We start from the raw sequence: 15111 nt of genomic DNA, 5'->3' as shown, positions 1-15111 counted from the left end.
CCTCCCAAAGTGCTGGGATTACAAGCGTGAGCCACTGCTCCCAGCCCAACCCCATCTTTAAAAAGGAAAAAAACAGCAGGAGCTTCTTGTTCCTCCCCTTTGATGCAACTCACTATGTGTCTAGCATCTATCTGGGTACATCTCACGTTGCCCCTGCAGGGGGCAGAAAGGAACCAATGCAGGCATGCTCATGCTTGCCTGTTGTGCCCTGAACAGTAAGGTCTTTTGTCTCTGTTTTCTGTTCAGCATCCATGAACAGACCCATTTATTAACCTATAAGTAGGGCAGCCTCAAATTCCAGATCTGACAGTATGTATTGTTTTCCTTGACCAGGTGAGGAAACAGGCACAGTGACATTAAATAGCTTGTCGACTGGGCACAGGGGTGCAGGCCTATAATCCCAGCACTTTGGGAGGCCGAGGTGGGTGGATCACCTGAGGTCAGGAGTTCGAGACCGGTCTGATCAACATAGTGAAATCCCATCTCTACTAAATGCAAAAAATTAGCTGGGCATGGTGGCACATACCTGTAATCTCAACTACTTGGGAGGCTGAGGCAGAAGAATTGCTTGAACCCGGGTGGCAGAGGTTGCAATGAGCTGAGATTGTGCCATTGCACTCCAGCCTGGGCAACAAGAGCGAAACTCCATCTCAAAAAATTAAAAAATAAATAAATAAATAACTTGTCCAGGATCACATATCTGGATGACTGTAAAGTCAGCTGCTATGCAATGTTTTATTCTAAGACTGTCCTTTAAGATAACTGATGACCTACTTAACAAATCAGTGCTTCAGTTTTTATCTTATATACCTGAGTTTTCCTACTTAAACTCTCTTCTAACTTAGCTTTCATGCCCCATATTCTTCTAGTCTTCCTGGTGCCTCTTGTGGCTTCTGCTAGTGTGTACATGTGAGAATTCCTTCCCAGCAAGAATGAGTTTCTCTGTGGCCCAGGCTGGAATGCGGTCATGCGATCATGGCTCACAGCAGCCTCGACTTCCCTGAGCTCAAGTGATCCACCCACTTCAGCCTCTTGAGTAGTTGGGACCACAGGCATGCGCCACTACACCCAGCTAATTTTTTTGTATTCTTTGTAGAGATGAGGCTTCTCCACGTTGCCCAGGCTGGTCTTGAACTCCTGGGCTCAAGCCCTTTAATCCTCCTGCCTTGGCTTCCTAGAGTGCTGGGATTACAGGTGTGGGCCACCTCGCCTGGCCTTATGTTTTTTCCAAATCCCAAGAATAATCAGTAAAGAAATTGGGAAAATGCAGAAAAGTGATAATTATTTATCATTTGTTTGTTTATTCATTTATTTATTTATTTTTGAGATAGAGTCTCACTCTGTCACTCAGACTGGAGTGCAATGGCAAGATCTCAGCTCACTGCAATCTCTGTCCCCTGGGTTCAAGCAATTCTCCTGCCTCAGCCTCCCAAGTAGCTAGGATTACAGGCGTGCGCCACCATGCCCAGCTGATTTTTTTTTTTTTTTTTGTATTTTTAGTAGAGATGGGGTTTCGCCATGTTGGCCAGGCTGGTCTTGAACTCCTAATCTCAGGTGATTCACCTGCCTCAGCCTCCCAGAGTGCTGGGATTACAGGCATGAGTCACCACAACCAGCTCATCTGTATATCTTCTTTGGAGAAATGTCTATATAAGTCCTTTGCCTTTGCCTGCTTTTATCTTTTTTTCTTTAATTCTTTTTTTTTTTTTTTTTTTGAGCGGAGTCTTGCTCTGTCACCCAGGCTGGAGTGCAGTGGCGCCGTTTCGGCTCACTGCAACCTCCGCCTCCCAGGCTCAAGTGATTTTCTTGCCTCAGCCTCCTGAGTAGCTGGGATTACAGGTCCGTGCCACAGTGCCTGGCTAATTTTTGTATTTTTAACAGAAATGGAGTTTCACCATCTCTGTTGGTTAGGCTGGTCTTGAATTCCTGGCCTCAAGTGATCTGCCCATCTTGGCCTCCCAAAGTGCTGGGATTACAGTGTGAGCCACCGCGCCCAGCCTCTTTGCCTGCTTTTAAATTGGGATTTTTGCCGGGCGCGGTGGCTCACGCCTGTAATCCCAGCACTTTGGGAGGCCGAGGCGGGCGGATCACAAGGTCAGGAGATCGAGACCACGGTGAAACCCCGTCTCTACTAAAAATACAAAAAACTAGCCGGGCGCGGTTGTGGGCGCCTGTAGTCCCAGCTACTCGGGAGGCTGAGGCAGGAGAATGGCGTGAACCCGGGAGGCGGAGCTTGCAGTGAGCCGAGATCGCGCCACTGCACTCCAGCCTGGGCAACAGAGCGAGACTCCGTCTCAAAAAAATAAAAAAAAATAAAAAAAAAAAAAAAAAATAAATTGGGATTTTTATTTTTTAGTGGTTGTTGAGTTACAGGAGTTCTTTATAAATTCTGAATATTAATCCCTTATTAGACACATGATTTACAAATATTTCCTCCCATTCTGTGGGTGTCTTTTCATTCTCAATAGTGGTTTTTTGTTTTTTTTTTTTTTTTTTTTTTTTGAGACGGAGTCTCGCTCTGTCGCCCAGGCTGGAGTGCAGTGGCGCGATCTCGGCTCACTGCAAGCTCCGCCTCCCGGGTTCACGCCATCCTCCTACCTCAGCCTCCCGAGTAGCTGGGACTACAGGCGCCCACAACCGCGCCCGGCTAATTTTTTGTATTTTTAGTAGAGACGGGGTTTCACCGTGGTCTCGATCTCCTGACCTTGTGATCCGCCCGCCTCGGCCTCCCAAAGTGCTGGGATTACAGGCGTGAGCCACCGCGCCCGGCCTTTTTTTTTTATCTTTTGAGATGGAGTCTCACTCTGTTGCCCAGGCTGGAGTGCAGTGGTGCGATCTCGGCTCACTACAACCTCCACTTCCTGGGTTCAAGCGATTCTCGGGCCCTAGCCTCCAGAGTAGCTGGGATTACAGGCATAAGCTACCATGCCCAGCTGATTTCTGTATTTTAGTAGAGATGGGGTTTCACCATGTTGGCCAGGTTGGTCTCAAACTCCCGACCTTAGGTGATCCGCCCACCTCAGCCTCCCAAAGTGCTAGGAGTACAGGTGTGAGCCACTGCGCCTGGCCACAATCCATTTTAAAAGTTTTGAAAGATACAGTAAAGTTAAAAGACTTTTACAGAGAACACACATATACTCACCACCTATATTCTACAATTAACATTTAGTATATCTGCTTTATCATGTAACTATCAGTTTCTCTACCAGTATACTTTGTTTCTGGGTGCACGTAAAAAAAATTGCTGAAATCAGTACACTTCACCTGTAAACATTTCAACATGCATGTTATTAATTAGAGCTCCACATTTATTTTACATGTTTTTTGAGTTAAAAGTACATAAAATGCACAAACTTTAAGTGTATATTTGCTGAATGTTGACAAAGATGTATACATCTGTAACTCAAACCCCTATCAAAATATATAACATTACCATCATCCCAGAAAGTTCACTCATGTGGCTGGGTGCAGTGGCTCACGCCTGTTATCCCAGCACTTTGGGAGGCCGAGGTGGGCGGATCACGAAGTCAGGAGTTCGAGACCATCCTGGCCAATATGGTGAAACGCCATCTCTACTAAAAATACAAAAATTAGCTGGGCATGGTGGTACATACCTGTAATCCCAGCTACTTGGGAGGCTGAGGCAGAAGAATCACTTGAATCAGGGAGTCGGAGATTGCAGTGAGCCAAGATCGTGCCACTGTACTCCAGCCTGGCGACAGAGTAAGATTCTGTCTCAAAAAATAAAAAAAAAGAAAGAAAAGAAAGAAAATTGCCTCATGCTCCTTCCTAGTCAATTCCCATCCCCGTTCCACCAGAGACAACTACTATTCTAATTAGTGTTTCTTGTTATAAAACTTCATATTATTGGAGTCATACAGTGTGTATTTTTTTTGTCTAAAGCTTCTTTTATTCAGCATAATGTCTTTGAGTCTTGCTTCTTTTTAGACTTTCTTGAGTTCAGAGCTGGGAGACTGCTCCTACATCAATAGAGTAGTTGACAAAGCTCAGAAATAGCTCCTCAACAATGTTACCTGTGTTCATTTGTTACTGTAAGAAATTACTACAAACTGGTGACTGAAAACAACACAAATTTATCATCTTATAGTTCTTCAGGTCTAAAGTCTGAAAATAGGTCTTATGGGACAATCAAGGTGTTGGCAGGGCTACATTCCCTCTCTAGAGCTCTAGGGAGAATCTGTTTCTTGCCTTTTCCAGCTTCTAGAGGCTGCCTACATTCCTTGGCTAGTGGCCCCTCTCCAGCAACTGCATCACTCCCACCTCTGCTTTTGTTGTCACATCTCCTTCTTGGACCTTGACCTTCTTGCCTCCCTTTTATAAGGACCATTGTGATTACACTAGACTCAACAGGATAGTGTTCTTAACTCAAAATCCTTAGTTTAATCACATCTGCAAAGTCCTATTTGCTAATATAAGGTAACACAATCACAGGTTTTGCAGATTAGGACATGAAATATTTGGGGTCCATTATTCTTAATTCATACATAATAACTGTACATAAATATGGGGTATATGGTGATGTTTCTATACATACGATGTGTACTGGTCAAATTGGGGCATCCATCATCTAAAACATTTATCATTCTTTGTGTTAGGAACATTCAATATCTTCTCTTCTAGTTATTTGAAAATATATAGTGTATTATTGTTAACTATAGTCATTCTACAGTGTTGTAAAACTCTAGAACGTATTCCTCCAATATAGCTAATAATTTTGTGTCCATTAACAAATTTTTCCCTATCCCACCCTTGCCCCTACCCTTCCCTTTCTAGCCTCTGGTAACATTTGTTCTGCCTTTTTTTTTTTTTGAGATGGAGTTTTGCTCTTTGTCCCTGGCTGGAGTGAACTGGCACAATCTCGGCTCACTGCAATCTCCAACACCTGGGTTCAGGCGATTCTTGTGCCTCAGCCGGCTGAGTAGCTGGAATTATAGGCATGTGCCACCACGCCTGGCTAATTTTTGTATTTTTAGTAGAGACAGGGTTTCACCATGTTGGCCAGGCTGGTCTCGAATTCCTGACCTCAGGTGATCCACCCACCTCAGCCTCCCAAAGTGCTAGGATTACAGGCATTAGCCACCACACCAGGCCTTCACTAACTTTTGACTCCCCAAAACTTAACTACTAATAGTCTACTGTTTACTGGAAGCCTTACCAATAACATCAATAGTGAATTAAAACATATTTTGGGGTTGGGTACCATGGCGCATGCCTGTAATCCCAGCTAAGGCTGAGGCAGGAGGATTGCTTGAGCTTGGGAGGTGGAGGTTGCAGTGAGCCGAGATCTCACCACTGCACTCCAGCCTGGATGACAGAGTCAGATCCTGTTCTGAAAAAAAACAAAAAAAATCAGATAGTAAATATTTAAATATATATATATATATATTTTGGGGCCCATACCTGTAATCCCAGCACTTTGGGAGGCTGAGGTAAGAGGATTTCTTGAGCTCAGGACTTCAAGACCAGCCTGGAAAACAAGGTGAAACCCCGTTTCTACAAAAAATTAAACAATTAGCCAAGCATGGTGGCGTGTACCTGTATTCCCAGCTATTTGGGAGGTTAATGTAGGAGGAAGGCTTGAGTTCAGGAGGTGGAGGTTGCCAAGATGGTAGCCACTGCACTCCAGTCTGGGCGACAGAGCCAGACCCTGTCTCAAAAAGAAAAAAACAAAAACATATTTTGTATGTCATATACATCATATACTGTACTCTCTCCCCCTCCTCCCCCTGCTTTTTTTTTAGAGATGGGTCTTGCTCTGTCACGAAGGTTGGAGTGCAGTGACGTGACCATAGCTCAACTGCAGCCTGAAACTCAGCTCAAGGGATCTTCCTGCCTCAGCCTCCTGAGTAGCCAGGACTACAGGCGCATGCCACCACGCCTGGCTTATATAGTGTATTCTCATCATAAAGTAAGCTAGAGAAAAGAAAATGTTACTAAGAAAATCATACGGAAGAGAAAATATATTTACTATTCATTAAGTGGAAATGGATCATCATAAAATTCTTCATCATCACCTTCACGTTGAGCAGGCTGAGGAGGAAGAGGAGGAAGGGTTGGTCTTGCTGTTTCAAGGGTGGCAGAGGCAGAGGAGGTGGAGAAGGGGGAAGGGGAGCAGAAGAGGCAGGCACACTGGTACAACTTTATGGAAATACATCATAGTTTCTGTCTGATTTTTTTGCTGCTTTTTCATTTCTCTAGACATTTCTATACAGTACCGATCCTTCTTCTACTGTTTACTTTAGTTTCAGTGCCCATATCATAGAAGGCTGTAAGTCATAAAAGAAGTCAAAAGCAGTCTTAAATGACGGAAACCCTCCTGCCAGATTGTCTAATGTCCATTTGTTTTCTGGCACTGCCCTTTTTCCATCTTCCTCATCATCTGACACTGGTTCAGAAGCACTCATCTCTACCAAGTTGTATTCTAATTCCTCTGGTATGGTGTCTGTTAGCTCTTCAATTTCTCCAAAATCCATGTCTTGAAACCCTTCACCCTCTGCCTTTTTTTTTTTTTTTTCCATATCCACAGTCTCTTTCGTGATTTCCTTGATTGACTCTTGTCATAATTTCCTATGAAGTAATGCATAATATCTGGGTATAGTTTTCTCTAGTAGTCACACTATTGGATATAGTTTTCTCCTGTAGGAATTTGTTTCAGGTTTAATGGCTTTCACGGCTTTTTCTATAACAATGATGGTGTCTTCAATGGTGTAATCCTTCCAGACTTTCATGATGGGGTTCTTTTCCGTAGGGTTGACTATCCTTTCCATAGAGCACCATGTGCAATGAGTCTTAAAGATCTTTATGACAACCTGATCTATAGGCTGAATTGGAAGTGTTGTGTTTGGGGGTAAGTAGGCCACTTCAACACCAAAGGTGTTGAACTCATGGGGTTCTGAGTGGCCAAGGGCATTGTCCAACATCAAAATAACTTTAAAAGGCCGTCCTGGCTGGGCACAGTGGCTCACACCTGTAATCCCAGTACTTAGGGAGGCTGAGAAGGGTGGATCACCTGAGGTCAGGAGTTCAAGACCAGCCTGGCCAACATGGTGAAACCCTGTCTCTACTAAAAGTACAAAAATTAGCTGGGCATGGTGGCGTGCGCCTGTAATCCTAGCTACTCGGGAGGCTGAGGCAGGAGAATTGATTGAACCCACGAGGTGAAGGCTGCGGTGAACCAAGATTGTGCTGTTGCACTCTAGCCTGGGCAACAAGAGCGAAACTCCACCTGAAAAGAAAAAAAAAAGCTTCCAGATAGGTGAACATGTGAAGGTTCCTGGAGGGGTAGCATGCATACCCAAGGAGGGCGTGGAATCTCTGCTCCGCTTCCCCCATATCTCACCCACAACATCTCTTCATCTGTGTCCTTTGTGATATCCTTATAATAAACCAGCAAATGAAACGCAACCAGAGTTTGATAAAATTTGTCCAAATTGGGCAGAGTCTAAGTGACATGCCAGTGGCTTGTGCATCTCACCATGTGAGGGACCCCACCTGATAATGGTGTTGTGAGGAACACAACAACTAGACTCTCTAGCTGCAGGCAGTGGATGCCTGGGAAGGAAGATCTGTGGCTGCAGACAGAAATCTACTGGCTCTAACCTGCCAGTCGTGGTCTGTATTTCCTTGTGCCTTCATTTCCCTTTAATCAAATAGGATGGTGGGCCGGGTGCAGTGGTTCATGCCTGTAATCCCAGCACTTTGGGAGGCCGAGGCAGGCAGATCACCTGAGGTCAGGAGTTCGAGACCAACATCATTACCTCAGTTTCAACACAGTTGTCCTTGGTCCTCATGTCACTGCTTTTGGTGCTGCCTGTTGTGGAAGCAGTAGAAGCCAGTGATGCAATCGCCCTTTTGTTAGGTGTGGTTCTCAGCATTACAGGCATTTGTGCCTGCTTGCAGGTATATGCACGAAAAAGAAATGGACGAATGTGATTTTGAAAGGCCTACTGAGTCAAACTTCACCTTGAAAACCTTTGTGCTATAGAGGCTAAACTTGAGCTCTGGTGTGTGAAAGGTTCCAAGGATCAGTAAATAAGGGAGTTTCACATTTTTCATTGTTTCCATGAAATGGGAACAAACATACATTTACAAATGGAAAAAAAAATGTTTTCTTTACAACAAATAATGCACAGAAAAATGCAGCCTATAATTTGCTAGTTAGAAAGGAGGTCAAAGAAGTAAAATGGCTGAAATTTACAGAAGTAATATTTCATAATCTTAGAATTCTCTCAAAGCATGTGAAATAGGAAGAAGGAAGTTCTTGCCCAGAATCTTAGGAAATCACCACTGTTCGGTTATAATCACTGCCTCCTGAATCGCTGAGGAGTCTTTTCTCCTTTTTTTTTTTTTAATTAGATTGTTGTTTTGTTGTCTCCCAAGTTAATATTATATTTAGATATCAGAGAGTCAGCCAAAAAGGAAAACTTTTATCTCTGGGGAAAAAACATTTAGAAAAATGTATTCAGTATATCTAATACTGAAATGCAGAAAAAATTTAATGTTAAAAAAAAAACTATAAACATGGAAGAGATTTAATGTTTTGAAAAAAACTTTATATTAACTGAGTAACATCCTCCTGATGAGAAGTACTATATTAAATATAAACCCATTATGTTATTAAAAAAAAAAAGACACCAAGAGCAGTTTTTTGTTGTTGTGGTTTCTTGAGACAGGGTCTCACTGTAGCCTAGGCTGGAATGCAGTGGCACAGTCACAGCTCACTGTAGCCGCAACCTCCTGGGCTCAGGTGTTTCTCCTTCTCATTTCAGCCTCTTGAGTAACTGGGACTATAGGCACATGCCACCATGCCCAGCTAATTTTTGTATTTTTTGTACAGATGGGGTTTTGCCCAGGCTGGTCTTGAATTCATGGGTTCAAATTTCTGTCTACTTCCGCCTCCCAAAGTGGGTAGGATTACAGGTGTCAGCCACTGTGCCCAGCCAATTTTTATATTTTTATAATGAATGGCAGGAAAAACAACACATCAGCTACTTGGGATGGAACACTTTTAGTCTTACTTGAAAGTTTGTTTCAGGCCTGGCACTATGGCTCATACCTGTAATCCCAGCACTTTGGGAGGCCGAGGATGGTGGATCATTTGAAGCCAGGAGTTTGAGACCAGCCTGGCCAACATGGCAAAACTCCATCTCTACTAAAAATACAAAAATTAGTAGGCTGTGGTGTTCCCAGCTACTTGGGAGACAGGCATGAGAATTGCTTGAACTCAGGAGGCAGAGGTTGCAGTGAGCCAAGATTGTACCAGTGCACTCCAGCGTTGGCCACAGAGTAAGACTGTCTAAAAAAACAAACAAACAAACAGGCCAGGCGCGGTGGCTCATGCCTGTAATCCCACCACTTTGGGAGACCGAGGCAGGTGGATCACAAGGTCAGGAGATCAAGAGCATCCTGTCTCTGCTAAAAATACAAAAACTAGCTGGGTGTGGTGGCATGTGCCTGTAATCCCAGCTACTCAGGAGGCTGAGGCAAGAGAATCGCTTGAACCAGGGAATTGGAGGTTGCAGTGAGCCGAGATCGCGCTACTGCACTCCAGCCTGGCGACAAAGTGAGACTCAATCTCAAAAAAAAAAAAAAAAGTTTCTTTCAATCTGTTTATTAACATTTTTATTGTTCAGCTTCATCTTCTAAAGTCTTCTGCTGCATACTTAGTTCAAAGAGAAGTGATTTACAACATAGGATCTGAAGAAACAAAAGTATTTTTGGTTCAAGTTGCTGCTCTGTTTAAAAGGAGAATCCAAATAGCCACTCACCTGTAGTCTTAGTTACTTAGGAGGCGGAGGTGGGAGTATAGATCACTTGAGCCCTAGAGTTCCAGGCTGCAGTGAGCTTTGATCGTGCCACTGCACCCCAACCTGGGTGACAGAGTGAGACTCTGTTTCAAAATAACAATAATAGGCTGGGCATGGTGGCCCACACCTGTAATCCTAGCACTTTGGGAGGCTGAGGTGGGAGGCTCACTTGAGCCCAGGAGTTCCAGACCAGCCTGGGCATCATCGAGAGACCCCATCTCTACAAAAACGAAAATTAGTCAGGCATGGTGTTGCACGCTTCTAGTTCCAATGACTTAAAAGGCTGAGGTGGGAGGATCACCTAAATCCAGGGAGGTTGAGGCTGCAGTGAGCTGTGATCATACCACTGCACTCCAGCCTGTGTGACAGAGTGAGAACCTGTCTCAATAATAATGATAATTAATAATAATAATATAAGGAGAATCAAAAGAAAACATGCAAATGGTTAACAGGTACATGAAAAACTGCTCAACACCACTAATCATCAGGGAAATGCAAATCAGAACTACAAGGAAGCTGGCATGGTGGCTCACGCCTGTAATCCCAGCAGTTTAGGAGGCTGAGGTGGGCGGATCACCTGAGGTCAGGAGTTTGAGGCCAGCCTTCTCAACATGGCAAAACTCCATCTCTACTAAAAATACAAAAATTAGCTGGGCATGATGGTGCACGCATGTAATCCCAGCTACTCGGGAAGCTGAGGCAGGAGAATCGCTTGAACCCAGGAGGGGAAGGTTGCAGTGAGCTGAGGTTGCGCCACTGCACTCCAGCCTAGGCTGCAGAGCAAGACTCTGACTCAAAAACAAAAAACCACACAATGAGATATTATCTTACCTTAGTTAGAATGGCTGTTATTAAGAAGACAAAACATGACAGGTATTGGCAAGGATGCTAAGAGAAGGCAACTCTTGACTGGGCGCGGTGGCTCACGCCTATAATCCCAGCACTTTGGGAGGCTGAGGTGGGTGGATCACCTGAGGTCGGGAGTTCGAGAGCAGCCTGACCAACATGGAGAAACCCCATCTCTACTAAAAATACAAAATTAGCCAGGAGTGGTGGTGCATGACTGTAATCCCAGCTACTCAGGAGGCTAAGGCAGAAGAATCGCTTGAACCCTGGTGGCGGAGTCTGCGGTGAGTCAAGATTGTGCCATTGCAACCTGGGCAACAAGAGTGAAACTCCTTCTCAAAAAAAAAAAAAGAGAGAAGGGAACTCCTACACACTGTTGGTGGGAATGTAAGTTAGTACAGCCACTATTGAAAACAATATGGAGATGTCTCAAAAAACCCAAAATAGAACTACAATAGAACTACCATGTGGGCCGGGCGGTGGCTCACACCTGTAATCCCAGCACTTTGGGAGGCCGAGGCTGGTGGATCACCAGAGGCCAGAAGTTCACGATCAGCCTGGCCAACATGGTAAAACCCCGTCTCTACTAAAAATACAAAATTTAGCTGGGCCTGATGGAGGGTGAGGCCCACATAGTAGTTCCTACTCGAGAGGCTGAGGCAGGAGAATCACTTGAACCCGGGAGGCAGAGGTTGCAGTGAGCTGAGACCCGGGCATTGCACTCCAACCTGGATAACATAAGCAAAACTCAGCCTCAAAAAAAAAAACAAAACAAAACAAAGAACTACCATGTGATCCAGCAATCCCACTACCTGGAGTTTATCCAAAGGAAAAGAAATCAGTATATAAAAAAGATAACCTGCATCTCCGTGTTTACTGTAGAGCCATGTTTGCAATAGCAAATATATGGAATCAACCTAAGTGTTGATCAGTGGACAAATGAATAAAGAAAACATGATACATATACACAGTGGAATTCAGCCATAAAAAAATGAAATCATGTTTACAGCATGGATGGAACTGGAGGTCATTATGTTAAGTGAATAAGCCAGACACAGAAAGGCAAATATCACATGTCCTCACTTACATGTGGGAGCTAGAAAAGCTGATCTCACGGATGTGGAGAGTAGAATGATATCAGAGATTGGAAGGGTGTATGTGGGTGGGAGAGGTGGATGAAGAGAAGTTGGGTAATGGGTACAAACATATACTTAGGAAGAAGGGATAACTTGTAATGTTCAATAGCAGAGTAGGGTGACTGTAGTTAACAAAGTACTGTAAATTTCCATAGCTAGAAGAGAGGACTTGAAATTTTCCCAACACATAGAAATGTTAAATACTCAAGGTGATTGATACCTTAAATATCCTGACTTGATTACTGTACATTCTATGTATGAAGCAAAGCAAAACATCACATGAACTCCATAAATATGTAAAAATTTTGTGTATCAATACATTAATTTTTTTTGTTTTCCTTTTCTTTTCTTTTTTTTTTTGAGACAGAGTCTTGCTCTGTCGCCCAGGCTAGAGTGCAATGGCGCGATCTCGGCTCACTGCAACCTCTGCCTCCCAGGTTCAAGTCATTCTTGTGCCTCAGGCTCCTGAGTAGCTGGGATTACAAGCTTCCAACTCCACACTCAGCTAATTTTTGTATTTTTAGTACAGACGGGGTTTTGCCATGTTGGCCAGGTTGGTCTTGAACTCCTGACCTCAGGTGATCCTCCCACCTTGACCTCCCAAAGTGTTGGGATTACAGGCGTGAGTCACTGTGCCTGGCCCAATTTTTTTTTTCTTTTTGGGACAGGGTCTCGCTCTGTCGTCCAGGTTGGAGTGCAGTGGCATGATCTTGCTCACTGCAACCTTTGCTTCCTGGGTTCAAGAAATTATTATGCCTCAGCCTTCTGAGTAGCTGGGACTACAGGTGTGCACCACCAGACCTGGCCAATGTTGGTATTTTTAGCAGAGATTGGGTTTCACCATGTTGCCACACTGGTTTCTAACTTCTGGCCTCAAGCAATCTGCCCACTTCAGCCTCCCAAAGTGCTGGATTACAAGTGTGAGCAACTGGGCCGGGCCTAAATTAAATATTTTCAAAATTTAAAAAATACTGATTTTTTTTTTTTTTTTTTTTTTTGAGACGGAGTCTGGCTCTGTCGCCCGGGCTGGAATGCAGTGGCCGGATCTCAGCTCACTGCAAGCTCCGCCCCCCGGGTTTACGCCATTCTCCTGCCTCAGCCTCCCGAGTAGCTGGGACTACAGGCGCCCGCCGCCTCGCCCGGCTAGTTTTTTGTATTTTTTAGTAGAGACGGGGTTTCACCATGTTCGCCAGGATGGTCTCGATCTCCTGACCTAGTGATCCGCCCGTCTCGGCCTCCCAAAGTGCTGGGATTACAGGCTTGAGCCACCGCGCCCGGCAAAAAATACTGATTTCTAAGGGTATATTTTTCCTTATTCAATTTCTACACTATTCACCACGTGGAGTGCAGTGAAGCAGTTCCAGAACTCAAAGTAATAATATAAGCATATTAATATTTAATTATTAACAATTAATAATTAATTTGTGCATATGAGATCAGCAGGATCTCAAAAAAAGTATTTCAGGTGAAAAACAGCAAGGGTAAGCCAGAAAATACAAAGAAATCTTGACTGGAAAGTCAGCAATAAAGAACACCATTGAATAAAAAGGAAGGCTTGATATACTAGGGCGGGCAGGGGAGCCAAGCAAGTAGATCCAGGGCCAGAAGGACAGCAGGGACCTGGTAGGCCTTGCTTGTTATCTCCAGCAAGCAGCCCCATGCTTAGCAAACAGTATTCTGCTTCCTGTGTGATTGCAGGTATATTCCAAATGTGGGGATGAAGGCAACTAGTACTTATAGTCCAACACCACTAGCCATGACGATGACCCATCTTGGCTGAAAAATAAATACCTTAAATCTAGGAAGCAGAGGATACAACCCAGGACAACAGGAAGGGGAGACCTCGTATGAGAAGAACTGAGGCCCAATCCAGTTTAGAGAGGAGACTGAAGGCTAAAGGAGGAAGGTTTCCAAAAAAAATTAGGATTCGAAAGTTGATGCTATCTTTGGTAATCTGGAACAACATAAAGAAGTAGAAATGGCGGGGCCGGGCGCGGTGGGTCACGCCTGTAATCCCAGCACTTTGGGAGGCTGAGGTGGGAGGATCACCTGAGGTCGGGAGTTCGAGACCAGCCTGACCAACATGGAGAAACCCCGTCTCTACTAAAAATACAAAATTAGACGGGCATGGTGGCTCATGCCTGTAATCCCAGCTACTTGGGAGGCTGAGGCAGGAGAATCGCTTGAACCTGGGAGGCGGAGGTTGCGGTGAGCCGAGATTGCACCATTGCACTCCTGGGCAACAAGAGTAAAACTCCTTCCCCCCCCCAAAAAAAAAGAAAAAGAAAAAAGTAGAAATGGCCGAGAACGGTGGCTCATACCTGTAATCACAGCACTTTGGGAGGCCGAGGCAGAAGGATTGCTTGAGGCCAGGAATTCCAAAGCAGCCTGGGCAACATAGCAAGACCCTGTCTCTGTTTTAAAAATTTAAAATTAGTCAAGCATGGGGTGTGCGCCTGTGGTCCCAGCTACTCGGGAGGCTGAGGTGAGAAGATCGCTTCAGCCCGGGAGGTCGAGTCTGCAGCGAGCTAGGATCGCACTGCTGCATTCCACCCTGGGCCACAGAACAAGACCCTGTCTCAAAACAAACAAAAAATAAATTTATGTATGTTAGCAACAACTACAATGTAATTTAAAACTTCCCCATTCCGATTCCATCCTCACCAAGCACGTTCTTTCGCCTGCAGCTTCAGTCTAGAGCCTGAGCGAGCCGAGCTGCGGATGCCAGGGGCTGGGTGGACTCCGCAGCTAAACTCCTATTGTAAAACACACACCTGCTTCTACCGCGGATGTACACATGGTTTTCCAGGGTGTGCGCGTCTTCCCAAGGGATCTGGGGACCAGATTCCAGCTCCTGCCATTGGGAGGCACGGTAAGAGCCCGTAGGGGACACAATTCTGAGCACCGCAGATACCGAGGTCCCCGCTGCGCTCCAGTCTGTCAACAGAGGCTTCAGGACTGCGGAGTCCTTTCAAACTCCCGCCAGTCCCAGGCCAATCACTGCGCAGATTCTTCCGGGATCGTCGCCAATCATCGGCCGTTGCGTCTTGCGGGTAAAGAGGGGTAAGTGAAGCTTCGGGCCCGTCCATCTTTCTTGAAGGCAAGAAGCCTCTCTTCTACTTCCCAGACATCCCGCCTTGCCCACCAGAAAAAGCATCCGAAGCAGGTTTATTTAAGGGCAAGTGGGACGATGAGGCCAGAGGAGTCAGAAAGGCTCCATATTTGATATGGTCAAAGAATGGCGCCCTTAAGAGCAGCCTGTGACAATTGAAGCTAGGTGGTCGCCATATTTTCTGAAGGCA

The 15111-nt window shown here is 45.0% G+C and overlaps 1 protein-coding gene across 1 annotated transcript; it reads left to right on the top strand.

Annotated features, from left to right (window-relative positions):
* The first annotated feature begins 7471 nt into the window (after positions 1–7471).
* On the top strand, positions 7472–8097 carry LOC135968956 (small integral membrane protein 30-like). The gene is made up of 2 exons (XM_065537665.2): positions 7472–7498; positions 7756–8097. Exons 1-2 carry the CDS (start codon positions 7472–7474, stop codon positions 7951–7953), a joined length of 225 nt encoding a protein of 74 aa, XP_065393737.1. The 3' UTR covers positions 7954–8097.
* Positions 8098–15111: the final 7014 nt, after the last annotated feature.

The sequence above is a fragment of the Macaca fascicularis genome, chromosome 20, assembly GCF_037993035.2.
Source record: "Macaca fascicularis isolate 582-1 chromosome 20, T2T-MFA8v1.1".
Classification (NCBI taxonomy): Eukaryota; Metazoa; Chordata; class Mammalia; order Primates; family Cercopithecidae; genus Macaca; species Macaca fascicularis.
The sequence above is the reverse complement of the archived record's forward strand: the minus strand, read 5'-3'. Positions and strand labels throughout refer to the sequence as shown.